The sequence below is a fragment of the Delphinus delphis genome, chromosome 2 (assembly GCF_949987515.2).
Source record: "Delphinus delphis chromosome 2, mDelDel1.2, whole genome shotgun sequence".
NCBI classification, from domain to species: domain Eukaryota; kingdom Metazoa; phylum Chordata; class Mammalia; order Artiodactyla; family Delphinidae; genus Delphinus; species Delphinus delphis.
In genome coordinates, this window is record NC_082684.1 from 35754233 (window position 1) to 35776374 (window position 22142).

Below are 22142 nucleotides of genomic sequence, written 5' to 3' on the forward strand. Positions count from 1 at the left end.
ATTCAGAAGCTAGAGAAGCTCTTCCCTGTGTGTCCTGACAATTTACAAATGTACAAGGTCACCACTTATTTATATGGCTGCTTACCTGATAAAAGAAGGAAACCAGAAACAAAAAGGTTTTGTTTCTAAAGAAAGCACTGGTTTTTCTCCCTCCTTAATTCAAAGAAAGTGTAGACAGAAGAGGAGGAGGATGGTATTTGCTAGAAGAGGAAGGAATTATTGGATAAGGGAAAGGAGAATGAGATTTGTTAAATGGAAAAGTAACATTAAGTGTCCAGAAACTATTTAATTTCTTAAAAGGGGTCTGTTTACAAGGTCGTCAGTTTTTAGGATACAGTATACACAAGTAAAGAAAAAATAGTCCCTGGGACTTCCTTGGTGGCACAGTGGTTAAGACTCCGTGCTCCCAGTGCAGGGGGGCCAGCTTCGATCCCTTGTCTGGGAATTAGCTCCTACATGCATGCCACAACTAAGAGTTCACATGCCACAACTAAGGAGCCCACGTGCCACAGCTAAGGAACCCATGAGCCGCAACTAAGAAGCCCTCCTGCCGCAACTAAGACCCAGTGCAACAAACCAAATAAATAAATAAATAAATATTTTTAATAAAACAAAGAAAAAATAGTCCAAAACTTAACCACTGACATGGATTAAGTTTAAGTGAGCTTTTTAAAAAAAATCAAAAATTATTATTATTAATTGGTTTCCATATAATCAAAGCCCAACTACCCTAGAAAAATAGTTTTGTCTCTATAAAAGCAACAAAAAATTATTTTGTTAACCTAAGTAACCTCATTTTCTCCCAGGTTGACTAATAATTGGAGGAAGTATGGTCGATAGGAATGTTTATACGGTAGTTTAGCTTAAAATGAACCTGCAGTAGAAGTTTGAAATGTTAAAAAGCATAAATGAATTGGTGAAGGAAGCAGAGATGATGGATTTTTCAGTTGTGCTGAAAAATCTCATTTTACCATGTAATAATTACATTTCATATTTATCTGTGTATCACCTGCTGTGGGATTGATTGGGTGCAGAGCGTGAATCCCTTTCCGACACAGAACCTTGTTTCCTTCCCATTTCCTAATATTTGATGACTAAATACAGAACATATAAGGCAATAGGGACTTTGAATTGCTAGCAGTGCAGGCTACTCCCAAGGTACCAGAGGGGCTGTTAGAAATTTGCCTTGCCATGTAACAGCTTGCAGAAGCCTCTGCCTATAAAAGGAGACACCAGCTAACCTGGCCAGAGTTCACGTAAACAATATTAAAGCTGGATTTTTCTGCCTGGATCTAAAAGAGTAAAGCGAAATGTTGCATACTGTCCCTTGTCCCCTTTGATGACTGCAATTCTAGATTAAAGATGAAAATAGCAGACTGTTGTTGTTGGCCGTATTTCATTTAGGAAAGAAGTATGACAAACATTACAAATCACTTTGTGGTCATTGCAAAACAGCAACTTTTGGGGGTGAAATGTTAGCAAATATTCTTTGAATAGCTAGAATGTCAAGGTAAAATAAATGAGATAAGCCACAAAAATAGTACTACCCAAGATTATGGTTATTAAATGTTTTACTGATGGGATAGAGTTTTCCTCAGTTGAATTTAAAATTGAAAAGTATCTCCCAAGTACAGTCAAGAGTATCAGTGATTTTATTCTGAGAGAAACATAACTGGAATATTATGAGTATAAATAAAATTGTAATGTTTCACTGCCATAAATATTTTCTGATTACTAATTCAGTTTTGCTAATAATTTGATTCTGAGATGGGAATGTCCTAAATATAGACATATTCCAACCATATTGGAAGGAACAGCCCTCCCTGTAATTTAAACTAATATTGGATTCATCAGTGATTCTCTTGGGAGTTTGGGTATCTTGAATGAGTCTCTGATCTGTTGGGTAAGTTGACCGAATAAATTTGTACCCACAAAGCTGAGATCCATATTCTGGACTTATCAAAATGCAGACACCCAGGCATAGCCAGCCAATCTAACAGATAACTTTGCACTGCCATATAGGTGAAAGTCGGAATCCAATGTGAAGTCTTAAAGACAGTAGAAAAAAAGGCTATAATATTTCAGTTTTGTGCTTTGAAGAAATTGAAAGATTTGGAACATTTGAGGGAAAGGTGATAAGCCTAATAATAATGAACATACAATTTCAGTACTTTAGAGATGGCAAATGATTCACTTTTTAAGAAGTTATACATCTCTGCTAGCAAGTGAATTGTTTATTTCATGCTTTGGTTAACAAAAACAAATGGGAAAAAAGGTCAGATACTCATCTAAACCCATTTCAATGGTAAAAACAAACAAACAAAAACCATGATTTTAAAACATTTGAATGGTGTTCTTTTAATCCAATTTTTAAAAGGGGAATCAAAGGCCTTGTGATTAAATGATGTATTCCAGATAGTCAGTGGTACAATCAGATTTTATTTTCCTGATTTTTGTTCTCATTGCTCTGTCTAATCCAATTGACTTGGAAAATCTTTCAGGACTGCTAAAGCACAGAGGGCCTAGATGAGAACAGATGTGGCTTTCTTGAAACAGAATGTGGACTATACACTCAGCTAACTCAGTTGGTAGAACATGAAACTAATTGTCTCAGGACTGCAGAGCCTGTTATTTTTGTGGTCAAGAGAGGAAAGATATGAGTTAAATCGGAATATGAATTGGCAGTAATAATACCAGGCTCTGGTAATTAGCTTAACTGTTACCGTGGGGCAGTAACATGTGGGACTTTGGACACCCTTTCAACATATCTGAACTTCAGTGTCCTCTTCTGTAAAGTGATGGAGATTTATACTTGTTTAAAGTCCCATCTAATGCCCAAATTCTATGATTTCATGTAAAGTTTTCCAGTCTGAAAGTACATTTTAAAAAATCCGCCTTTAAAGCAACCTTTAAAAATGTAAATTGACCTTGGGAGACGGAAGATTTTTACTTAGTTGGCTTACTTTACTCATTACACCATACAAGGGATTCCTACAGGTAATGAAGTATTTTGTAACAAATCAACTTTCCTCATATTGACATGAGATAGGAAATTAATGACAACTTAATTAAAGAAAAGATCTGAAGATCTCAGGGACTACAGTATGATCCAGTGGTATCATACTGACACAAGACAGGGTGTCAATAGACCTGGGACTTTGGAATTAACTTTCTGTGGCCTTATGCCATACCTGAGGCTCTATCAAATCCCAGGTACTGTGTTAGGTGATCAAAATGAAAAGATGAAGAAGACACAGTCCTGGGTCTCAAAGAGCTCACAGTTTGGTAAGGGAGATCAATAGCTGGGTAAATAAACAATTGCAAGATAGTTCGCTAAGTGCTATGGTAGACATAAGGTAGCCTGAACAATGATTCTGAAACCTGGCTTCACATAAGAATTTCCTGGGGAACTTTTTAAAAAATACAGGTGTTTTTACCCTCTCTCTCAGAGATCATAATTTTTTTTAAAAATTTTATTTATTTTTGGCTGCGTTGGGTCTCCATTGCTGCAAGCGGGCTTTCTATGGTTGCGGTGAGCTGGGGCTACTCTTCGCTGCAGTGCGCGGGTGGACTTCTCATTGCAGTGGCTTCTCTTGTTGCAGAGCACAGGCTCTAGGCACGTGGACTTCAGTAGTTGCAGCACGCGGGCTTCAGTAGTTGTGGCTTGCAGGCCCTAGAGTGCAGGCTCAGTAGTTGTGGTGCATGAGCTTAGTTGCTCCATGGCATGTGGGATCTTCCCGGACAAGGGATCGAACCTGTGTCCCCTGCATTGGCAGGTGGATTCTTAACCACTGCGCCACCAGAGAAGTCCCTCAGAGATCATAATTTACATGATCTGGAGAGAGGCTTAGTGAATTGGTGTTTTTAAAAGCTCCCAAGGATATTCTGATACACAACTAGGATTGAGAATTACTGGGATAGTAGAAGGGCACCAAACTTGGCCCTTAGGTCAAATAGGCAACAGTCAAGCAGACAAGAGGAGAAGAATCTTTCAGACAGAGGAACAGCTTTGTGCAAAGGCATGGATATAACAGAACTCATGGTGAATCAGGGGAACTGCAACTAGATCTGTGCAGCTCACTGTAGATGTATGAGGGAAGGAGGTTACAGTGAAAGATGAGATTGGGGATGTAGGCAGGAGGCAGATCTTTATGTGTTTTGTGAAAGAGTTTGGACTTTATACTGAAGTCAAGGGGAAATCAGTAGGGACGTGACATGATCTCATTTCTCCTTTCGAAAAGATAGTTTCAGTGGTGCTGTGGAAGATGGATTAGAGGGGCTGGAATCAGGGAAACTAGTTAAAAGAGGGTGTGGTAATCCAGGCAGGAAAGAGAGCCTGAACTAAAACAGTGGCACTGGGAAGGCAGAAGATATTCATGGAATAGATAACTAGGAGGCAGTATCAACAGTGCAGATGGGTGTGGTGGGTGAAAGAGTAGAGGAGTCTATGGAGTATTATTTCCTTATTTTGTAACTACTTTTGCTCATTTGCTAGTGGAGGATCTGCCCAGAACTAAACACTTCAGAGGTGGAGAGAACAGATTTTTATGGACTTGTTAACAACATACAGTGTGGTTTGAATCTAGTCATTTCAAAAATCAAAAGCTATAGTAAAGTAATTATACCCCAATAAAGATGTTAAAAATAAATAAATAAATAAAAAAATAAAGGGAATATGAAGTGGGGAAAAAAAAAAAAATCAAAAGCTATCAAAATAATCAGAGGCTGTTTACAATCCCTAAATGACTAAATTCCTGACATGCTTAAGGCCAAGCATCTAACTAGCATTTCCACCCATTGTGGAGGGGAGAGAGAGTGGAAATAGCACTAAAACGAAGGTTTGAGAGATTTTAATTAACACAAATGGCTGTACCTAGTCTTTAAATCTGTCCAAAGCAAAGGGAGTGAAAGCTTTCTAATCCTTCAGTGCTTCATCTGGCCTTGACCTCAGAAAAAAGAGCCTCCCTCTTCCTTCATCAAACTGACTTCCTTTAGCTCCTTGTTGTTCTGTGTAGGTCTTTGTGCCCAGAATTCTCTAAGACAGGAAAAAACAGAAAAAAATGACAGCTAAAGCACCAAGTGTCCTGGCACTCATTTTGCAAATCCTCTAAAAATATTAAATTAGAATACTAAAAATATTAACAAATGCATTCCAAAATTCTACACCCACTATCTATTCAAGCCTTTGAAATGATTTCGAAAACCAAAGTAATTTTCACATTAGATTCACTTTTGCCAGTAGTTGCTCTGCTCATAGTTGCAGTGTCCATGGTACCTGATGGGGAAAATTAGGAAAATGAGAGCTTTCTTTGAGTAAAAAACCTAGTTTTATTTTGAGTTGCAAGGCTATTAGCATTCGTCATAGTACCATATCATTGTAGGACTGACTCTGGTATTAGCATTGATGTGGATTTTCTAATTGTTGTTTTAGAAAATAACTTCATCAAACAATGTTTTTAAAGTTGAAGTGGCAAACCTTCTTTTTTTGGTGGGGGGGGGGCATACGTGGGCCTCTCACTGTTGTGGCCTCTCCCGTTGCAGAGCATAGGCTCCGGACACGCAGGCTCAGCGGCCATGGCTCACGGGCCCAGCCGCTCCATGGCATGTGGGATCTTCCCGGGCCGGGGCACAAACCCATGTCCCCTGCATCGGCAGGCGGACTCTCAACCACTGCGCTACCAGGGAAGCCCTGGCAAACCTTTTTTTTCTGTTGAGAGCTCATATCCCACAGGACAAAAAAATCGTTTGAAGATTACATCAAGTAAAAACAATTTTATTTGAGAGCCTACAAAGTGTGCTTCCAATACAACTTTTAAATGAAGAAATGAGATGATAAATCACGCACATATCTGCACACCCTCTGGTAACCCAGACACACATTCCACAAAAATGGCTAACTGTGGACAGCGGAGAACAAACAAAAGATGAAGGTGGGGGTGGGGATGAGAAAGAGGAGGCAGAGAGAGAGGCACAGACTGAGAGAGAAAGGGAGAGAATAAAAAGGGAAAGAGGGAGAATTGTAGGGTGTTAAATAGGCTTTGTGGTGAGTCAGTCCTAGGTGAGGGCTGCCAGACTAAAATATAGGACACCCGGTTAAATCTGAATTTCAATAAACACCAAATAATTTTTAGTATATGTATGTCCCATGCAATAGTTGGGACATATTTAAACTCAACATTTATTGTTTATCTGCAATTCAAACTTAACTGGGGATCTTCTTTCTATTAGCTAAGTATGACAACCTAATCCTAGACAACCTTCTGCTCTCCTGATTGTGTGATGCAAAAAAGTTTAGAATATATTGTCACTCACTGAAATAATCATAATATCAATACAGGTACAGTTTACTTCTTTTTCAACCTTCAAAATTTATATTTAGGAAAGAAGACTTTTGTTCTCCCCTGGACTTCTGTGGAGTTTTATAGGAAGTGAAAGAATGAGCTAGTTTAGAAATTAACTTCGGACTTCCCTGGTGGCATAGTGGTTAAGAATCCACCTGCCAATGCAGGGGACACGGGTTCGATCCCCGGTCTGGGAAGATCCCACATGCCGTGGAGCAACTATGCCCGTGTGCCACAACCACTGAGCCCGCGTGCCACAACTACTGAAGCCTGCACACCTAGAGCCTGTGCTCCACAACAAGAGAAGCCACCACAATGAGAAGCCCGTGCACCGCAATGAAGTGTAGCCCCCACTCCCTGCAACTGGAGAAAGTCTGCGCGCAGCAATGAAGACCCAATGCAACTGAAAATAAAGAAATAAAAATAAAAAAAGTTAACTTCATGACCTACTAATACCATGAACCGAAGACTGACATTCAAAAGGTTCAAGTTGCTGCAAGGCTTGAAAAAGCCTGTATTTGAGGGCAATGTTATTTATCAAGGACTCACATTGGAGCCAGCTGTGGGTTTCCGCCCCTGCCTTTCAGAATTTTAGCTTAACACTACTATTTTCCTTTCAGTAGCACCTGCTGGAGTGTATTCAGCCATCAGGAGGAGTAATACTAAAGTGAAGTAAAGGTTGAAGCTGGGGAGAATGACTTGCTTTCAGAACAGAGGGAGTTATAGAATAAATAAGGTCTCAAGAGTATTCATTTCCCACTGCACTGGGCTTTCATCTGAATTTATAAGTGTAGCAAAATATTCACATGCAACCTTCAGCTTCTTAAAAGAGCTCAAGGAAATGCTAAGAGTTGGGGTGGGCGTTTGGGGGTGGGATAGGGGAGGAGAGAAGAGCAAGGCTGTCAGAATCAAGTGTCTTATCACCAGTTCTATTATTATGGAAGATAAACCTCTTCTTTAAATACCCGCAGATGTGGTGGGAAACAGCTGAATTTAAAGATCGCTTCGTGCCTGTGCGCTCTAAGATAGGTGACTGCCAAAGGCCAAGAACTGCTCTCTTGACTCTACAGAATTCTGGGTAGGGCTGCCGTACACTCTGGGTCAAACTGTAATTTTATACTGGTCTGGAAGTAAATCCCTTCAAATGTGACCCGTCTCTGGAAAGACTTCACCGTGGATGTAAAATATTTTTCTCTTCTGTAAGACTAGGTGATGAAGTATGCTAAACCGATGAGACTGACCTGGCTAATGATACATACAACCTGGGCCTCAAGGGAATTTGCACGTAGAGATTGCTTGAAGTGTTACAAAGTCAGTATTAACACAGGATTATATATATATATATGTTTTTGGGGTTTTTTTTTGGCGGTACGCGGGCCTCTCACTATTGTGGCCTCTCCCGTTGCAGGGCACAGGCTCCGGACGCGCAGGCTCAGCGGCCCTGGCTCACAGGCCCAGCCGCTCCGCGGCACGTGGGATCTTCCCGGACCGGGGCACGAACCCGTGTCCCCTGCATCGGCAGGCGGACTCTCAACCACTGCGCCACCAGGGAAGCCCCAGGATTATATTTTGCCAACCAAACAGATCACACCACTGCAATGCAGCCAACCAGCACACAGGACAAACGATGTGGGAGGAGGAATTCTTGGCGAGGAGCAGTGCGATAACCCTCCCTCTACTTGGAAATGCCTATAGCAGAAGGGCCTGTACCCTGATTGGCTGGAAGGTGTGTCCAAAATTACATTCAATCCTTTAAGACAGATCTGTGAAATTCAATTCTTTTGAAACTAGAGGAAAAGGAACATTATCCAGGAACACTACTAAGTACTTAAACTTCAAAAGGTCCCCACCTTGCGCAATTGCCTGATTTTTTAATTCCTTGTCCTGATCGCCTGATTTATCTGTGGTAGAAAAAAAACAAACAGTATTAGGGATTGTGGAGGGCGGGACAGTGGCTGTTTTTGGAATGGAGGACACTGTAGTTCACGGAGTGGAATAATAGGTACAGATTTTGCAGCAGAATGCTGAATTTAATACGGGATAATCAAGGCTGCCAGTAATACACCTCAGTGTCACAAAGCATGGCAGAAAACACCAAGAGATCTTTTATTTTTTTCATTCGATACATAAATGTAGCACATTTTGTCCTAAGGGCAATAGAAGACTGATGGCTCCCTGCAGGTTCCTGAATTACCACTGTTTATGGACTAAAGGCCTGGATGTGATTGGTGCCACCTACTGGGATAAATGAAGAATTACAAATCTGTCAACCCCTTTTGGAAGTAGTATTTCTTTTGTTACTGAACAAATTAATGTTGGGGGTATGATTCTTTATTGGGAGGATTATACATTAAACAAGTGATAAGCTTGAATTCAAATCATAGCCTTTAGTTGTGGAAGAGTCATAAGAAATCACATACTGGAACACTGTCACTTTATAGCATATTTTAGGAGGTGAACTTTGGATATGCAGTCAGAAGCCTGGCTTCTCTGAACTAGTTTCTTGTTCTATAATACCTACCCCACAGAGTCATTGTGAGGGTTACACAAAATCATGTTTTCAACATGCTCTATAATATGTTATGGTTGCTTAAGATAAAGAAAAACACTGAAAGAAAATGACTGGTCCAGGACATCTAAATGGTTAGCCTCAGAGTAAGGCCTGCAACTGATATATCTGACTCTAAATCCAGTGCTTTTCCCAGTAAATTGCTATTTCCCAAAATTTGATGGTGAGATGATTTTAGGAGGCAACTGCAATAAATTTAGGAGGTGCTGGAACACAGCATTAAATACTATAAATCACAGTGAGAAAATTATTCCTTTTTTGATTCTTTCAAACTTGACACCTTGATGGCATCAAGGAGAAGAGTTTCAGTTTGGTGCTGGTTTTCTTTAAAACTCTCTACATCTTGCTGATCTCACTTCCTAATAAAGATAAAACAGGTCTTAGGGTTCAGCACTGTGTTAGAATACTAAAATTTTGTTCTCAGTATACTTATTATGTTTACTTTCTATTATAGAAAACTACATCTGTTTTTCATTTACAACACATATTACTGTTGGTAATAATATCTTAATATAACTACTTTAAAAATCCCTCTACGAAGAAAACTAATATTTCTTTTGTTTTCTTTTCAATAATTAAACACTAGGTTATAAATAGGTCAATAAAACCAAAATCTAAGACTTAAATTTCATATCCACTTGGGCTCAGACAAACTCAGAGATTTTGTATATGTGTGTATTAGAAAATGAAACTGGTCTACAATCAGTGCTCAATGCATGTGCAGTCAATAACACACAAGCAATGGGTCACGCATGCCTGTGGCTACGTGCACTTGTGGTAACTGAACAGTTTAGAGTCCTATCGCTTAATACTCCAGAAGCATTAGAGGAGAGAAGAGAAAAGAGGATGTTGATCTGTGGGCTGTTCTAGTTCAGAGTTCAGAGATTCAGTGTTCCGCAAACAAGGGAAAAAATATCTTCCGCGGTGATCACGCTGAAGGGAATCTTTCACTATTTATTTTCTTGGCTTGATTTGAATCCAGAGTGAAAAGATTTTTGGCTTCTTACTCTATGGATCCCTTGAGATGACTTTCAACTAATTTTAAATGAAATAAGACGTGGATCTCTCACCCTCATAACCCTCCCCTCCTCTATCTTTTTAATTTGCATCTTAATGACTTTATACTGCTTCTGGTTGTATTCCAGGTTCTTATTGGAGAAGAAAACCTCAAGCTTTCTGCTTTCCAATCTTATCAGAACAACAGTTAAAAGAGAGACATGAATGGAACACTGGCTGAAGGATAGGTAGTTCCTCCAATCATCCAGATTTTCTAAATTTTAAATATGGATGAAGTCAGACCAACAGAGTGCTATGGACCTGGACCAAATCATCTTGAGCTGATCCAACGCTTTTAAAAAAAGTTCACATCAGGGGCTTCCCTGGTAGCGCAGTGGTTGAGAGTCCGCCTGCTGATGCAGAGGACACGGGTTCATGCCCTGGTCCGGGAAGATCCCACATGCCGCAGAGCGGCTGGGCCCGTGAGCCTGCGCGTCCGGAGCCTGTGCTCCGCAACGGGAGAGGCCACAACAGTGAGTGGCCCGCGTACCGCCAAAAAAAAAAAAAAAAAAAAGTTCACATCAATAATTTCTTATCAGATTGTGCCAAGGAACAGATAAGAAACAGCCTAGGAAATTTAGATTCTGAATTTATTTTAGAAATATTTTTGAGGACATTAGCTACTATGACACAATAGAGTGTCTTGTTCCCCTGATGAGGACCTGGAAGAGAAATTTCTCTCTCATTTCAGTACCAGTAAAAGCTGTGTTTCTTCTGAGAACTTGGTTTATTTTTATTTTGTGGACACCATAAATTCATGTTTCTTTTTCGGGGAAATTCATAACCAAGACTGAAGCCTACCTGTACCAACTGTATGGTAATTTCACTACACATTTTTACGTATTTACCTGGCTTCAACTTATTTTCCCTTTGCCTTGATTTAGTCATCTGTTTATTTGATCTTCATGCTGTGTGTGATTTTATAAGTTATTCAAGACCTTATGGAATATGATTGAGAAGAAATTAGAGACATACATATTAATACTGATAAAACATTGGCATCCCTTAGCCATGATCTCTTATTGCATGTCTCTTTTTTAAATTACAGAGTTCAGATTCATAGATCCATGAAAATTTAAGAGCCCTTTCTTCCTGTCCCTAAGAAAACCATTCCTTTATTTTTTTGTGATAAGCTATATGATTTCCTCTAATGATGCCATAAATTCTATGGGGTGGGGAAATGGTGAAACTCCCAGAGGAATATCTGGATTGGTGAAACTCACAACCATTGTTGGATGTCTCTTTGGCCTTCTATTCTGAAGTAGCAGAGTCTATTCCAATAAGATTTGTGAGATCAAACTACTCTAATTCCTAAGAAAGGGGACGAGGTGAGGAGAAAACTAATATTTTATCAGGTGTCAACTATGTATCAACTACATATGCTAAGCACACAATATATTACTCAGTCTTTACAAAGGAAAATTTTATTTCCTATAGAGGAATCCTTACCTTGATATAAGAGTTTCAGTGTAATAATAATGATGATGATAGTGAAAACATTTTTTATAACACCGCTAACTAACTTACTGTGTGCCAGGTATTGTGTTATCACTTTACAGGTAATGGGATCTCCAATGTAAAACCAAACAAACCTCAAATTGTGTACCTATGATACTCTACCTACCTCGGGACCCAGGAAGATTAAAAAATGCTTGCTTTGGCTCAAAATTCTGCTGTATGTACAGTGATAACTTAAGATCATTGTGCTTCTGGTAGTTCTTCAAGGCTTCAATTCTCAGCTCGATCACTTGGCCATTAAAGTCATTCTATAAGAGAACATTTTTCAAAACTACTCATATAGTATTGACTTCTCTAAATCCACTATTACCTGAATCCTTTTAACTCAGAAGTTTAAAAATGAACCTATCATGCTCAGTCTTTAAAAGTGGGCAGAAATTATGTGTGATTTTTCCCCCCATTTCAAATAGGACAAAATCAAGATCATAGGGAAAAAGTGCTATACTCAAGGTGAAGCTGGAGATAGGTCTCTTCAGCCATCTTCCCACAAAACATTTCTTTTAGCATGACAATTGGTAATCCAGATGAGAGGATCAGGTTTACCATTAGGAAACTAAAAGCCTCTATATTGCATGAATGAAATTGTACCCTGTGTCCAGCCTTGGAAGACTTAGTACCTGAATGAAGTTAGCTTGTTCCTGATACCTGACCCATTCCATTTTCCTCTGTTGCTTTTCCTGGTGGAAGAAAGAGCCTCTGGTGACAAAGTAAATTGAGATCAGAAATCAGTTTTCTCAATATGCTGCAAAGACTTTATAGCAAAATTATGGTGTCATAGATTCACTAATATATTGGTTTCAACTGCAGTCCTCTTAATTGGCATCACCTGTACATCCCACTCTCCAAAAGCTAAAAGCTAAAAGAACAGGATGTTTTCTATCAATGAGTTGGCTGCAGGAAGATTAGATACAAGCATAATATCTCTAAATAAATGTTCAAAAACAAATTAACAAGTGTTTTGACATCACATAGCTATTTCAAAGTTGTCATTATTGGTACAGATTTTCCCACTTTGCTCTAGCTATCATGATTTACCAGAAACTTGCCGTGTCACTGACTCAGATGTAATATCCCAAGGGAACCAGATCTCCTATAAAATTTTGTATCAGTTCAGGAGCACACTTAGGCAGATTATTGCTACATTAAAGATTTCTAATCTATCAGCTCTAAAAGCCACTACTTTCAGAAAGATCATACTACCTTCCTTATTTCCTTCACTTTCTCTGCATACAATGTCTCCAGTTCATTCTTGGTCTTCCTAGATGATGAGGGGGTTTGGGGAGCCTGGGAATAAAGAAGATAGCTAAAGGAAAAGGAGGTCCCAGGAAAGAAATGCAATGTCTTAGCAGACAGTAAATCCAATATACCCTTAAGGCCCAGATCCTTCCTATCTGTCTACCCTAATCAGTCCTGATTCTCAACGGGCTGTTGCCATCTGTGTGGCATCAACAACTTTGAAATTCTGAGCACCATGCAGTCCACTTGCCTTTCTGTCCTGTAAGTCTGCTTTGTTCTTTATCTGCAGTGCTTTTTGTTGATCACTGAGTTCTTCTGTGCTGAATGTCTGTAGAGAGACATTTTGGCAAAGCTTTAAATTACTGGGACTTCATGAGGGAAGTGGAAAGCCAATGTCAAGGCTTTTGGTTCCTGCCAGTCAGAAAACTCTCAGGGCCTGATATGAAAAGTGTACTACCAAAGGAGGTTCAGAATGGAATGAGCCCTTCCATCTGGTCTTTTGAGTGAAACTTATAATAATAAAAACTATTAACTGAACCTTTATTATATGTCAATCACTACTGTAAGCTACTTACTACATTACTTATTTACTCTACTACATTACAAATGTTCTCATTTAATCCTCACAGGACTATTTTTATTTCCATTTTATAGATAAGAAAACTGAGTCTTAGAGAGGTTAAGTCATTTGTTTAGGGTGACTCAGTTAGGAAAGTACAGAGCTGGAATCTGAACCAGATCTCTTGGACTCTGAAGTCTGTCTTCTTAACCACTAGGCATACGATCTTGTCTCTCTATTTCTCATTGTCTAAAAGTATGGGGAGGGAAAGTCAATCACAAGCTCAGCTATATGGACATCCCTTATACAAAGTCTTTTGGGAGCTCTGGAGAAACTGGATTTTGATAGAGGAATGATGCTGGCATATTTCCTATCACTAAGACTCAAGAACTCAGAAACTAAAACTTCTCACAACTCATAGAATTGATTTGTAGCTGCCACTAAGAACTAGGAGCAGATCTCAGTACAAGATGCAGTGCTTGATAGTATCCTAATTATCTGTGGAAAGGTGAGATGGAAAAAGCAGTCAGCGATCACACTCACACCTGTTTATATCACAAGACAATCTGCTATTCAGGTCTCATAATTTGTGAAAAAACACTTGGATCCCAAAGCCTTAGTCCACAAAGGAATTTCTACCCCTGCTTGGTTTCCCAGCAAAATATTTTTATGTTAAACAATGCTGTGATTATTGCAAAGTCAAAGGGGAATTAGAATCAGGTATTCGTTCATTCAACTTACATTTATTGATTGTCTACTATGGGTCAAGCATTGTGCTACATGCTAGGGATTCCAAGATGAACAAAGCAATCAAGATACTGGAGAAGCATGTATTCCAGAACAGGGCAGGGAGATAAGAAACAAATAAAATAATAATAACACAATAAAATTTAAAAAATAGTGATCTTATATTATAAAAAGTGCTATGGAAGACATGAACAGAATTGTATAATAGGAAGGGTGTGTGTGGGGGGTGATGTCCTTTTTCAGGTGGAGTGAATAAGGAGGGCTTCCCTGAGGAGGTGACATTTAAGCGGAGACCTGAAGGATGAGAATGAGCCAACTATAAGAAAATAGCATTACAAAGCCCAGGGATAAAGCAAAAGCAAAAGTCTTTAGAAAGGAAAGGTCTTGGCATGTGGAGACCAGTGTGGGAGGGGAGGACTTCTATGAGAGGAGACTAGAAAGGTAGGCAAGAGCCAGACTATACCTGGAATGGCTGTAAAGGGTTTTCCTAAGGAGAGTGACATTACTTGATTGTTTTAAATAAGATCAGAGAATGAATTGGAATGAGGCATGGGTGGAAACAGAGACATGAAAAAATGAGGATGTAGACCAGAAAAAAGGGAAGCTTCTTTGCATTCTGGTTTGTAAGACAGATACTTTCAAGAGATCCTTAGAGGCACACATACCTTGTTCCATAGCATCTCCATTTCCTTCCGAAGCATCTTGTTTTTCCTTTCCTGGTGGAGAGGAAAAAGCAAATAGAAATATGTGTTTGTCTAGTCATTAAAGTTGGAAGAAATTACTAATAGGGGGACTAAGGGGTAGGGGCATAGTAAACCACAGAGGAAGGCAATAAATGGGCCTAGCCCCAAACCCAGGAACATGAGAGATAAGATTGATGATGATGATAAAAAATAATAACAATTTGGAATAGTAACTTTAATTATGGTAATTGTGGTATATCAATATAGTAATGAGTTTCTCACACTTGAAACACGTAAGATGTTCTGATCATATGGCAGTTTCTTTGGGGCTTAGACCACTAATTTTTAAGATCCTTTATGTTGTTAATTTTTTTAAATAAATTTATTTATATTTTTATTTATTTATTTTTGGCTGTGTTGGTTCTTTGTTGCTGCACAAAAGCTTTCTCTAGTTGCTGAGAGCAGGGGCTACGCTTCATTGCAGTGCGCGGGCTTCTCATTGTGGTGGCTTCTCTTTGTTGCGGAGCACAGGCTCTGGGTGCACGGGCTTCAGTAGTTGTGGCTCGGGGGCTCTAGAGCACAGGTTCAGTAGCTGTGGCGCATGGGCTTAGTTGTTTCGCGGCATGTGGGATCTTCCCAGACCAGGGCTTGAACCCGTGTCCTCTGCACTGGCAGGCGGATTCTTAACCACTGTGCCACCAGGGAAGTCCTATATTGTTAATTTCTTTAAATCTTGAAAGAATCTCTCAGACCAAACTCTTTCCTTTCTTTTACTTTGGTTATTTTCTATTTCTTCTGAAATGTGAGGGGTTAATATGCTTGTATGCATTAACCTTTAGATGAAAAGTTTTTCAAAAGTCAAAAAAATAGAATTTTTGCTAGCTAGTTCTTATTCTTCCCAACATTTCACCTGACTCCCTTTGGTTCACCCAGGACTTTTCTAGATCAAGGACCTATGAGTGTTGGAGCACCAATGCTAGAGATGAGCACTCTGTCTGACAGCAATGGAATTGAGAGCCCTGTTCAGAAGGCCATTCCCTGGAGTGCCCACCAACCTCTTACCAGATTCTGCTTCGTCTCTTCTGCTTCCTTAATGAGCTCAATGACTGAGGATTCACCATTCCCCTTCCCTGCCATGATCTGCCTCATGATCTGCAGACTAGAAAGAAGACAGAGATATCACAAAACATAATACTTCCTAAAAAGAAATATTAATATTCCATGACCAGTCAGAAACTACTCTACCATGAGAGGGAGATAGGGGCTGAAATCACAAGATTTATGGAAGTCCTTCTAGACATAGAAGGTCTCGAAAAGACAATTTCATTCCTAATTGACGTTTGCCTTAGGTATGTGCTCTATAACGAATTCTGTGCTCTGTAAGGCTCAGAACTTAGGTGTCCAACAGCTAGTGAGACTCCTCTCCACCCCTTCAGAAGAAAGTTTTGTTATATGACTTTTGGGGTAGAAGGGGACTTTTTTTGCCTCTGTGAAGAAGGAGGTTGAAGAACCTCTTGTCTTAAGGATAAATCTCAGAATTATTCCCTACCCCCATCTCTGTTCATCTCCCCTACTTTACTTCTCCACATAAAAACATTTGAGTTAGTTGGAGAACCCACTTATATCCTTATGGTAGCCTCTAGAGAATCAGGCCATCAAGAAGTTTCTGATAAAATCTGAATATCCAATCTATGACTGTAAGAGAGGATATTCTTTAAAGGTATTAATTAACTTATGCTTATGTTCTTTGTGCTTTTCCCTCTCTAATTATAAGCAAAGAAACAAGCCTTTGTGTTCTCTTGCCCTGAGAGGGCTGAGTTTCTCGGTTGTAAACAGCTGGTGCTTTGACTACAACTTTCTGCCTGACGTTTGTTCTCACAACTTTCTGCCTGGCTTTTGCTCTCCAAAAGTCTGAGCTCCCTGAAATGTTTATGGTAGGGTAGAGAATGAAGGTAGACACATTAAGGTGAGATTCTCTGAAACTAGAAAGGAAAAAGAGAGTTGGTGGATCCCAAGAACAGTGAGTGCCCTAGCAAAGAGTTAAGACCTCAACTGCCTAGTACATTTAGTAAGGCCAGACCATAATCCAGAGGACTTTGATGCTCAGAAATGATTACCATTTCACTGTGTGGCAATGGAAGAACAGAATCATTTATCCTAAAGTGATTCCACAAACACAAATGAGGAGCTATCTGTGTGACCATGATGGATTGAGGATAGTAAAGTCTCTTAACAGTTTCTTGGGAAGAAAAGTAATAACTGTAGCCCTGTGAGATGAGCTGAGTTATATTTAATTCTACTAAAAGAAGAAGGATTCCCTGCCACCCTGATTTTGTGGTTACATTCTTTTAATTTACTATAGCTGAAGGTCTAAACCTTTTAAAAAATGTAAATAATCATTGCTAAATCCTATGGATTAAAATTCTCTTGCCTTTCCCCTTCTAGGAAATCCTGAGAAGGGAACACTTACCTTCTTTGTCTTTCCTCCAAGTTAGACATCAACTTCTGGAATAACAGCTTGTTCTTATCTTCTAGAGGTTTTAGCATCTCTAGCAGTTCCTGCTTCCTTAGTTTTAAGTCCTCACTCAACTCCTTCAAGTAGTTGTCATCTATTTTTGGACTTCTGTGGGAAGAGACACTATATTTGCCTTCAGCCCGGGCTAATAACAGAGACCCTCTTTTCGTTCCTGGATAGTTACCACTTGGCATCTTCCGTCAAAGACTCACCTTGTTTTGGAAGATAAGTAAGATCCCGGAGAGTTTGAAGCACTTGACATCTTGAAGGAAAACTTCTACTCTAAGAATAAGAAAGGTCTTCTTGAAAATATGTGCCTTCTTGTTCCATTCATTTAAGTCATCATTTTTGTGCTGCTGTTCTTGAAACTCCTGTTTCATTGGACAGATTTTTAGCTACAGGTTGAGGTCACAATGGCGCTAAGACCACAGATTTAACAGGTCTTTTAAATAACTCCAACATCAGAGACAGCTTGTTGACTGAAAATACTAACTACATCTGAGCAGTTCTTGCCTTAGCTTTAACCAAAGCCAAAAGTTTTATTCTGAAGTTTTTGACTGAGTAGGGTAGAATCATAACACATCTATATTATGGAATTCCTATTGTGTTAGAAAATGATGGCTTGTCAAAAATAACTCATCAACACCATCTTCCATGGCAATTGACCTCCATGGAATGCCTACTATCTGTAGGGCACAGCACTGGATTCTGTGAATAAGGAAAAGGTAAAGACAAAGCATCTGCCTCTGGGAGACTTAGGAGGAGGAGGGGATACCTCTAGGATACAATTTTAAAAAAATAGAGGCCAGGGCTTCCCTGGTGGCGCAGTGGTTGAGAGTCCGCCTGCCGATGCAGGGGACACGGGTTTGTGCCCTGGTCCGGGAAGATCCCACATGCCACGGAGTGGCTGGGCCGGTGGGCCGTGGCCACTGAGCCTGCGCATCTGGAGCCTGTGCTCGGCAACAGGAGAGGCCACAACAGTGAGAGGCCCGCGTACAACGAAAAAAGAAAAAAAAAATAGAGGCCAAACTGACAAATACAGGTATGGGTATAATATTGAGTAATATAATACATGAACCAATTGTCATTACTTTCCTATCTTTTAAAAAAAAATTTATTTATTTATTTATTTTTGGCTGTGTTGGGTCTTCGTTGCTGCTCGTGGGCTTTCTCCATTTGCGACAAGTGGGGGCTACTCTTCGTTGCGGTACGCGGGCTCCTTATTGCGGTGGCTTCTCTTATTGTGGAGCATGGGCTGTAGCATGCGGGCTTAAGTAGTTGTGGCACGCAGGCTCAGTAGTTATGGCCCACGGGCTTAGTTGCTCCACAGCATGTGGGATCTTCCCAGACCAGCGCTCAAACCTGTGTCCCCTGCGTTGGCAGGTGGATTCTTAACCACTGTGCCACCAGGGAAGCCCCTACTTTGCTATCTTTAAAACGTGATATATCACAATGGCAAGGTAGAATTATATCAGACATGAAACAAGAAGATATAATTTGTAAAAGATCATACCATCAGTATGTCATTTCATAGCCAAGTTCCTTCCTGGGAGGCTGTAATTCTAGACTTACCTCCAGATTCTGATTTTGCCTCCATTTTCCTCTCCTTATTAGAATCACGTTTCTCCTAGACCCTAAAATCTCCCATCTTCAACTATTCACTTAGTGATCAGAAGATAACTGTAAGAGTTATACATTTGTTTCTTTATGTTCTTTTTTTTTTTTTTTGGCCACGCTGCATGGATTGTGGGATCTTAGTTCCCTGACCAGGGATCAAACTTGGGCCCATGCAGTGAAAGCATGATGGAGTCCTAACCACTGGACTGCTAGGGGATTCCCTTTTATGCTCTTTACACACAGTTTTAGGACAATATTTTTTTTAAAAAAAAATTTATTTATTTGGCTGCACTGGGTCCTAGTTTCAGGATCTTCGTTGCAGCGCGCAGGATCTTTAGTTGTGACATGCGGGATCTTTTAGGTGCTGCATGCAGGATCTTTTAGTTGCGGCATGTGGCATCTAGTTCCCCGACTAGGGATCGAACCCAGGCCCCCTGCATTGGGAGCATGGAGCCTTAGCCACTGGACCACCAGGGAAGTCCCTAGGGCAATATTTTTAATGATGTTCTCAAATGTGAATTGTCATGTTAATTTCAAGTATTAACTGAGACTTTTCAGGGATTTTCTAGGGGCATTCTCCAAAATGACTTAAACCTTTTGTCTTTTGGGAAAACTTAAAGGCAGAGTATTGTAGTGAAAATAACACAAGATTTAGTTTGTCGGGATCTTTGTTTGAATCTCAGCTTTGCTGTGAGAAGTGGGCTGACTGTGAGCAAACTATATTCTCTAAGTCCCAGTTTCCACTTTTATAAAAACGAGAATGGTAAATTAAAAGGTGTGTTGTAAGGATGAAATACAATATGTGGAGTTCTTGGCTCATGTCAGGTATTTACATTTTAGTGAATTTTTGGATGGTTTGGGTTTAGGTATTGTTTAATGTCCTAAGTAAGAGGTCAAATACAAAAAAGCTGATTTATATTATCCCAATGAAGCTTAAGCTTCAGAGCCCTTCATTTTCACAGACCTCTTCCAAAGGGCCCTGGACCTCATTTGGCATTCATAATTTTGTATTCTTTTTTGGAAAGAGAGAACTCCCCAAATTATATACACTTTAAGGGTATATAAAGTATCTTCTACAGCAAAACTTCTCTTTAGGCAGTCTCTACAAATACTTTTTCTAAAGCATATATATGTCACTTGTAATTTTTGTATGATAGCTAGTATAATATGACATTACATTAGAATAGTCATATCAGGTGAAACATAATGTAATTCACATTGGTTGCCCTAGGATTTTCCATGAAAAGTTTGGATTGAAAGAGTGTGAGCGAACTCCACACAGTTAAGAGAAGGAACAAGGTGCACTAATTATTAGTTGTGGCTTTTTAGACTGCAGACGTGGCAGGTGGTAACAAATAGAGAACAAAAATGGCATTGATCACTGAAGCATGACCTCTTTAAATTTCTTGTTGTGACATTTGGTTGGCAGAATTATGTTAGAATTTTAAAACTTTAAATGCACATGCAGAATCCCAACTCACCTTCCCTTCTGTCCTTGGTTGGGAATGATTGAAAGTAGAACACTTGCTATTCTGATGTGCTCTTTTCTATAGCCAATCAGCACCTTTAATTTCCTAACATTCTGATGCCTCTTTCTTCAACTTGGAATATGACTTCTAAGAAGAATATTTGCCTTGTAATAATGTACACAGACTTTAAGAGCTTAAACCCCCCCCCAAAAAAACCCCAAACCCCCCAGTTTTGAAAGGGTATAATTGACATACTACATTATCTCTGGGACAGAGGTAGGGAGGGTGAAGATATAGATGAACATTAGAAGTGGAAAGGAAGGAAGTTGAACACTAATTTTTCCTGAAGTGGACGTTTAGGTCATCTGTTGATTGAGGAAGCATGGTAGGAAACTTTGGAAGAGTAATAACTTGAGGTTTGGAATAGCACTTGAGCAGTGGAAAAGGAAGCCAACCACGCAAGAGTGAAAGGATTGCCAAGTAGTGCTAAGGGTCAAGGTAATCTGGGAATTGCTGATCTGCCATGGCATGAATCAGCAGTCATGCAATTTCTCCAACAGTACTTGGCAAACTAGAAGCAGTAGTAGAGAGAGCAGATGGTTGTTCGATTCTGAGCTGCGACTTGGCAGAATGGATGTGCAGAAGTTCAAGGGAGTAAGGATACTGAGAGCACTGGTGAGAGTATCTGTCAAAAGGCTGATCATCTCATTCAGGTGATGCAGGGAAAAAAATGAAGAAGGGGGTAGCTAAGAGGGGAAATCGAGAAGGGGTTGAATTTAAGGAGTTTGGGATGGAAGAACAGGAGGTTATGGTTAGCAAACATACTTCTTATGAAATAACTTGTAGAACCTCATCACTGATTAGATAAATTTTAGTAGCAATTCATAATTTTTTTTCTGCAGTAAGCTTTGTTTCTTCCTGTCACTGCATAATCACCGAAATTCATGTGATACCTCAAAATAGACCTTATAACAAGCTATTCACAATGACCTCATCCAACGTTATAGCATTTGATTTTAGTATCTGTTAAGAGAAAGTGTCATTGTTCTATAATTAGAGAACTCAGAGCAATAACACTTTTGTTAGTTTTACCAGTAGAAAATCAGATTAGTTTAATTAAGCCAGGTCTCCAAGAGTAGAGACAATTATTTTCATATTAAAGCAAAAAAAAAAAGTTTTCCTATCCTCCTCACACTCATCCTTGGTTGTAGCAATAAAATTACAGAATTCCTCAGCGAAGAAACATGAGGACCTTCTGGTCCTTTCTGACCCAGAGCCAGTTCAGCCCCTGAGGAGATTTTAAGAATTCCATTAACTAAAATAAGGAGAGATGTGCTGGCAAAATCATAATAGCAAAAATTGTAGGCTCTTGAAGATCTCCCACATCTCCCTGTGTTGTCTGTTATGACCGTTTTGTGGTCTGCTTCACTTTAATCTGTGCTATAGCTGTCCCAGGATACAGTGCACCTACATTTGGAGTGAATCCGGGTAGTTTAGAAGATGGAGATTAAATTTTGGAACTCTTAAACTCTCTGTTATTGTTGAGGACTTTTTGAAAGTATTCTCTCAATGTGTCCAGATACTTAGTACAATGGTCTTCAAACTGAGGTATTTGAACTTTCACAAAGACTTTTTAAGAAACGTGGAAACAAGGGTAGTTTTCAGGGGATCTTGCTGGATCCTCGGTTTCCACAAGTACTCTTTTACTGAAGTGGATCTGCCTGAAAATGCCCCTTGGTGGCTTTTCCTATCTCCCCTTTCCTAATCACACTTTTATATGGGTTTTGGCTTATAATACAGAAGGATTTCAAAGATCTGAGTGACACTGCTAT

The 22142-nt window shown here is 39.6% G+C and overlaps 1 protein-coding gene across 1 annotated transcript; it reads right to left on the reverse strand.

The window, feature by feature from the left end:
* Positions 1–4821: 4821 nt before the first annotated feature.
* Positions 4822–17486, reverse strand: CCDC196 (coiled-coil domain containing 196). Its single transcript, XM_060003409.1, has 10 exons — positions 17437–17486; positions 17180–17332; positions 15772–15868; positions 14692–14742; positions 12971–13048; positions 12685–12768; positions 12102–12161; positions 11591–11732; positions 5205–5275; positions 4822–5035 (listed from the first exon to the last, which is right to left on the reverse strand). The coding sequence occupies exons 1-10, from the start codon at positions 17484–17486 to the stop codon at positions 4916–4918; spliced, it is 906 nt and encodes a 301-aa protein (XP_059859392.1). The 3' UTR covers positions 4822–4915.
* Positions 17487–22142: the final 4656 nt, after the last annotated feature.

Coding starts and splice junctions, on each gene's coding strand:
- CCDC196 (XM_060003409.1), bottom strand. CDS start 17,486: ATGTCAAGTGCTTCAAACTCTCCGGGATCTTACTTATCTTCCAAAACA. Junction 15,869..17,179: donor TTGGAGGAAAGACAAAGAAG/GTAAGTGTTCCC, acceptor TCTTCTTTCTAG/TCTGCAGATCATGAGGCAGA. Junction 12,769..12,970: donor CAGACTTACAGGACAGAAAG/GCAAGTGGACTG, acceptor CTTTATTCCCAG/GCTCCCCAAACCCCCTCATC.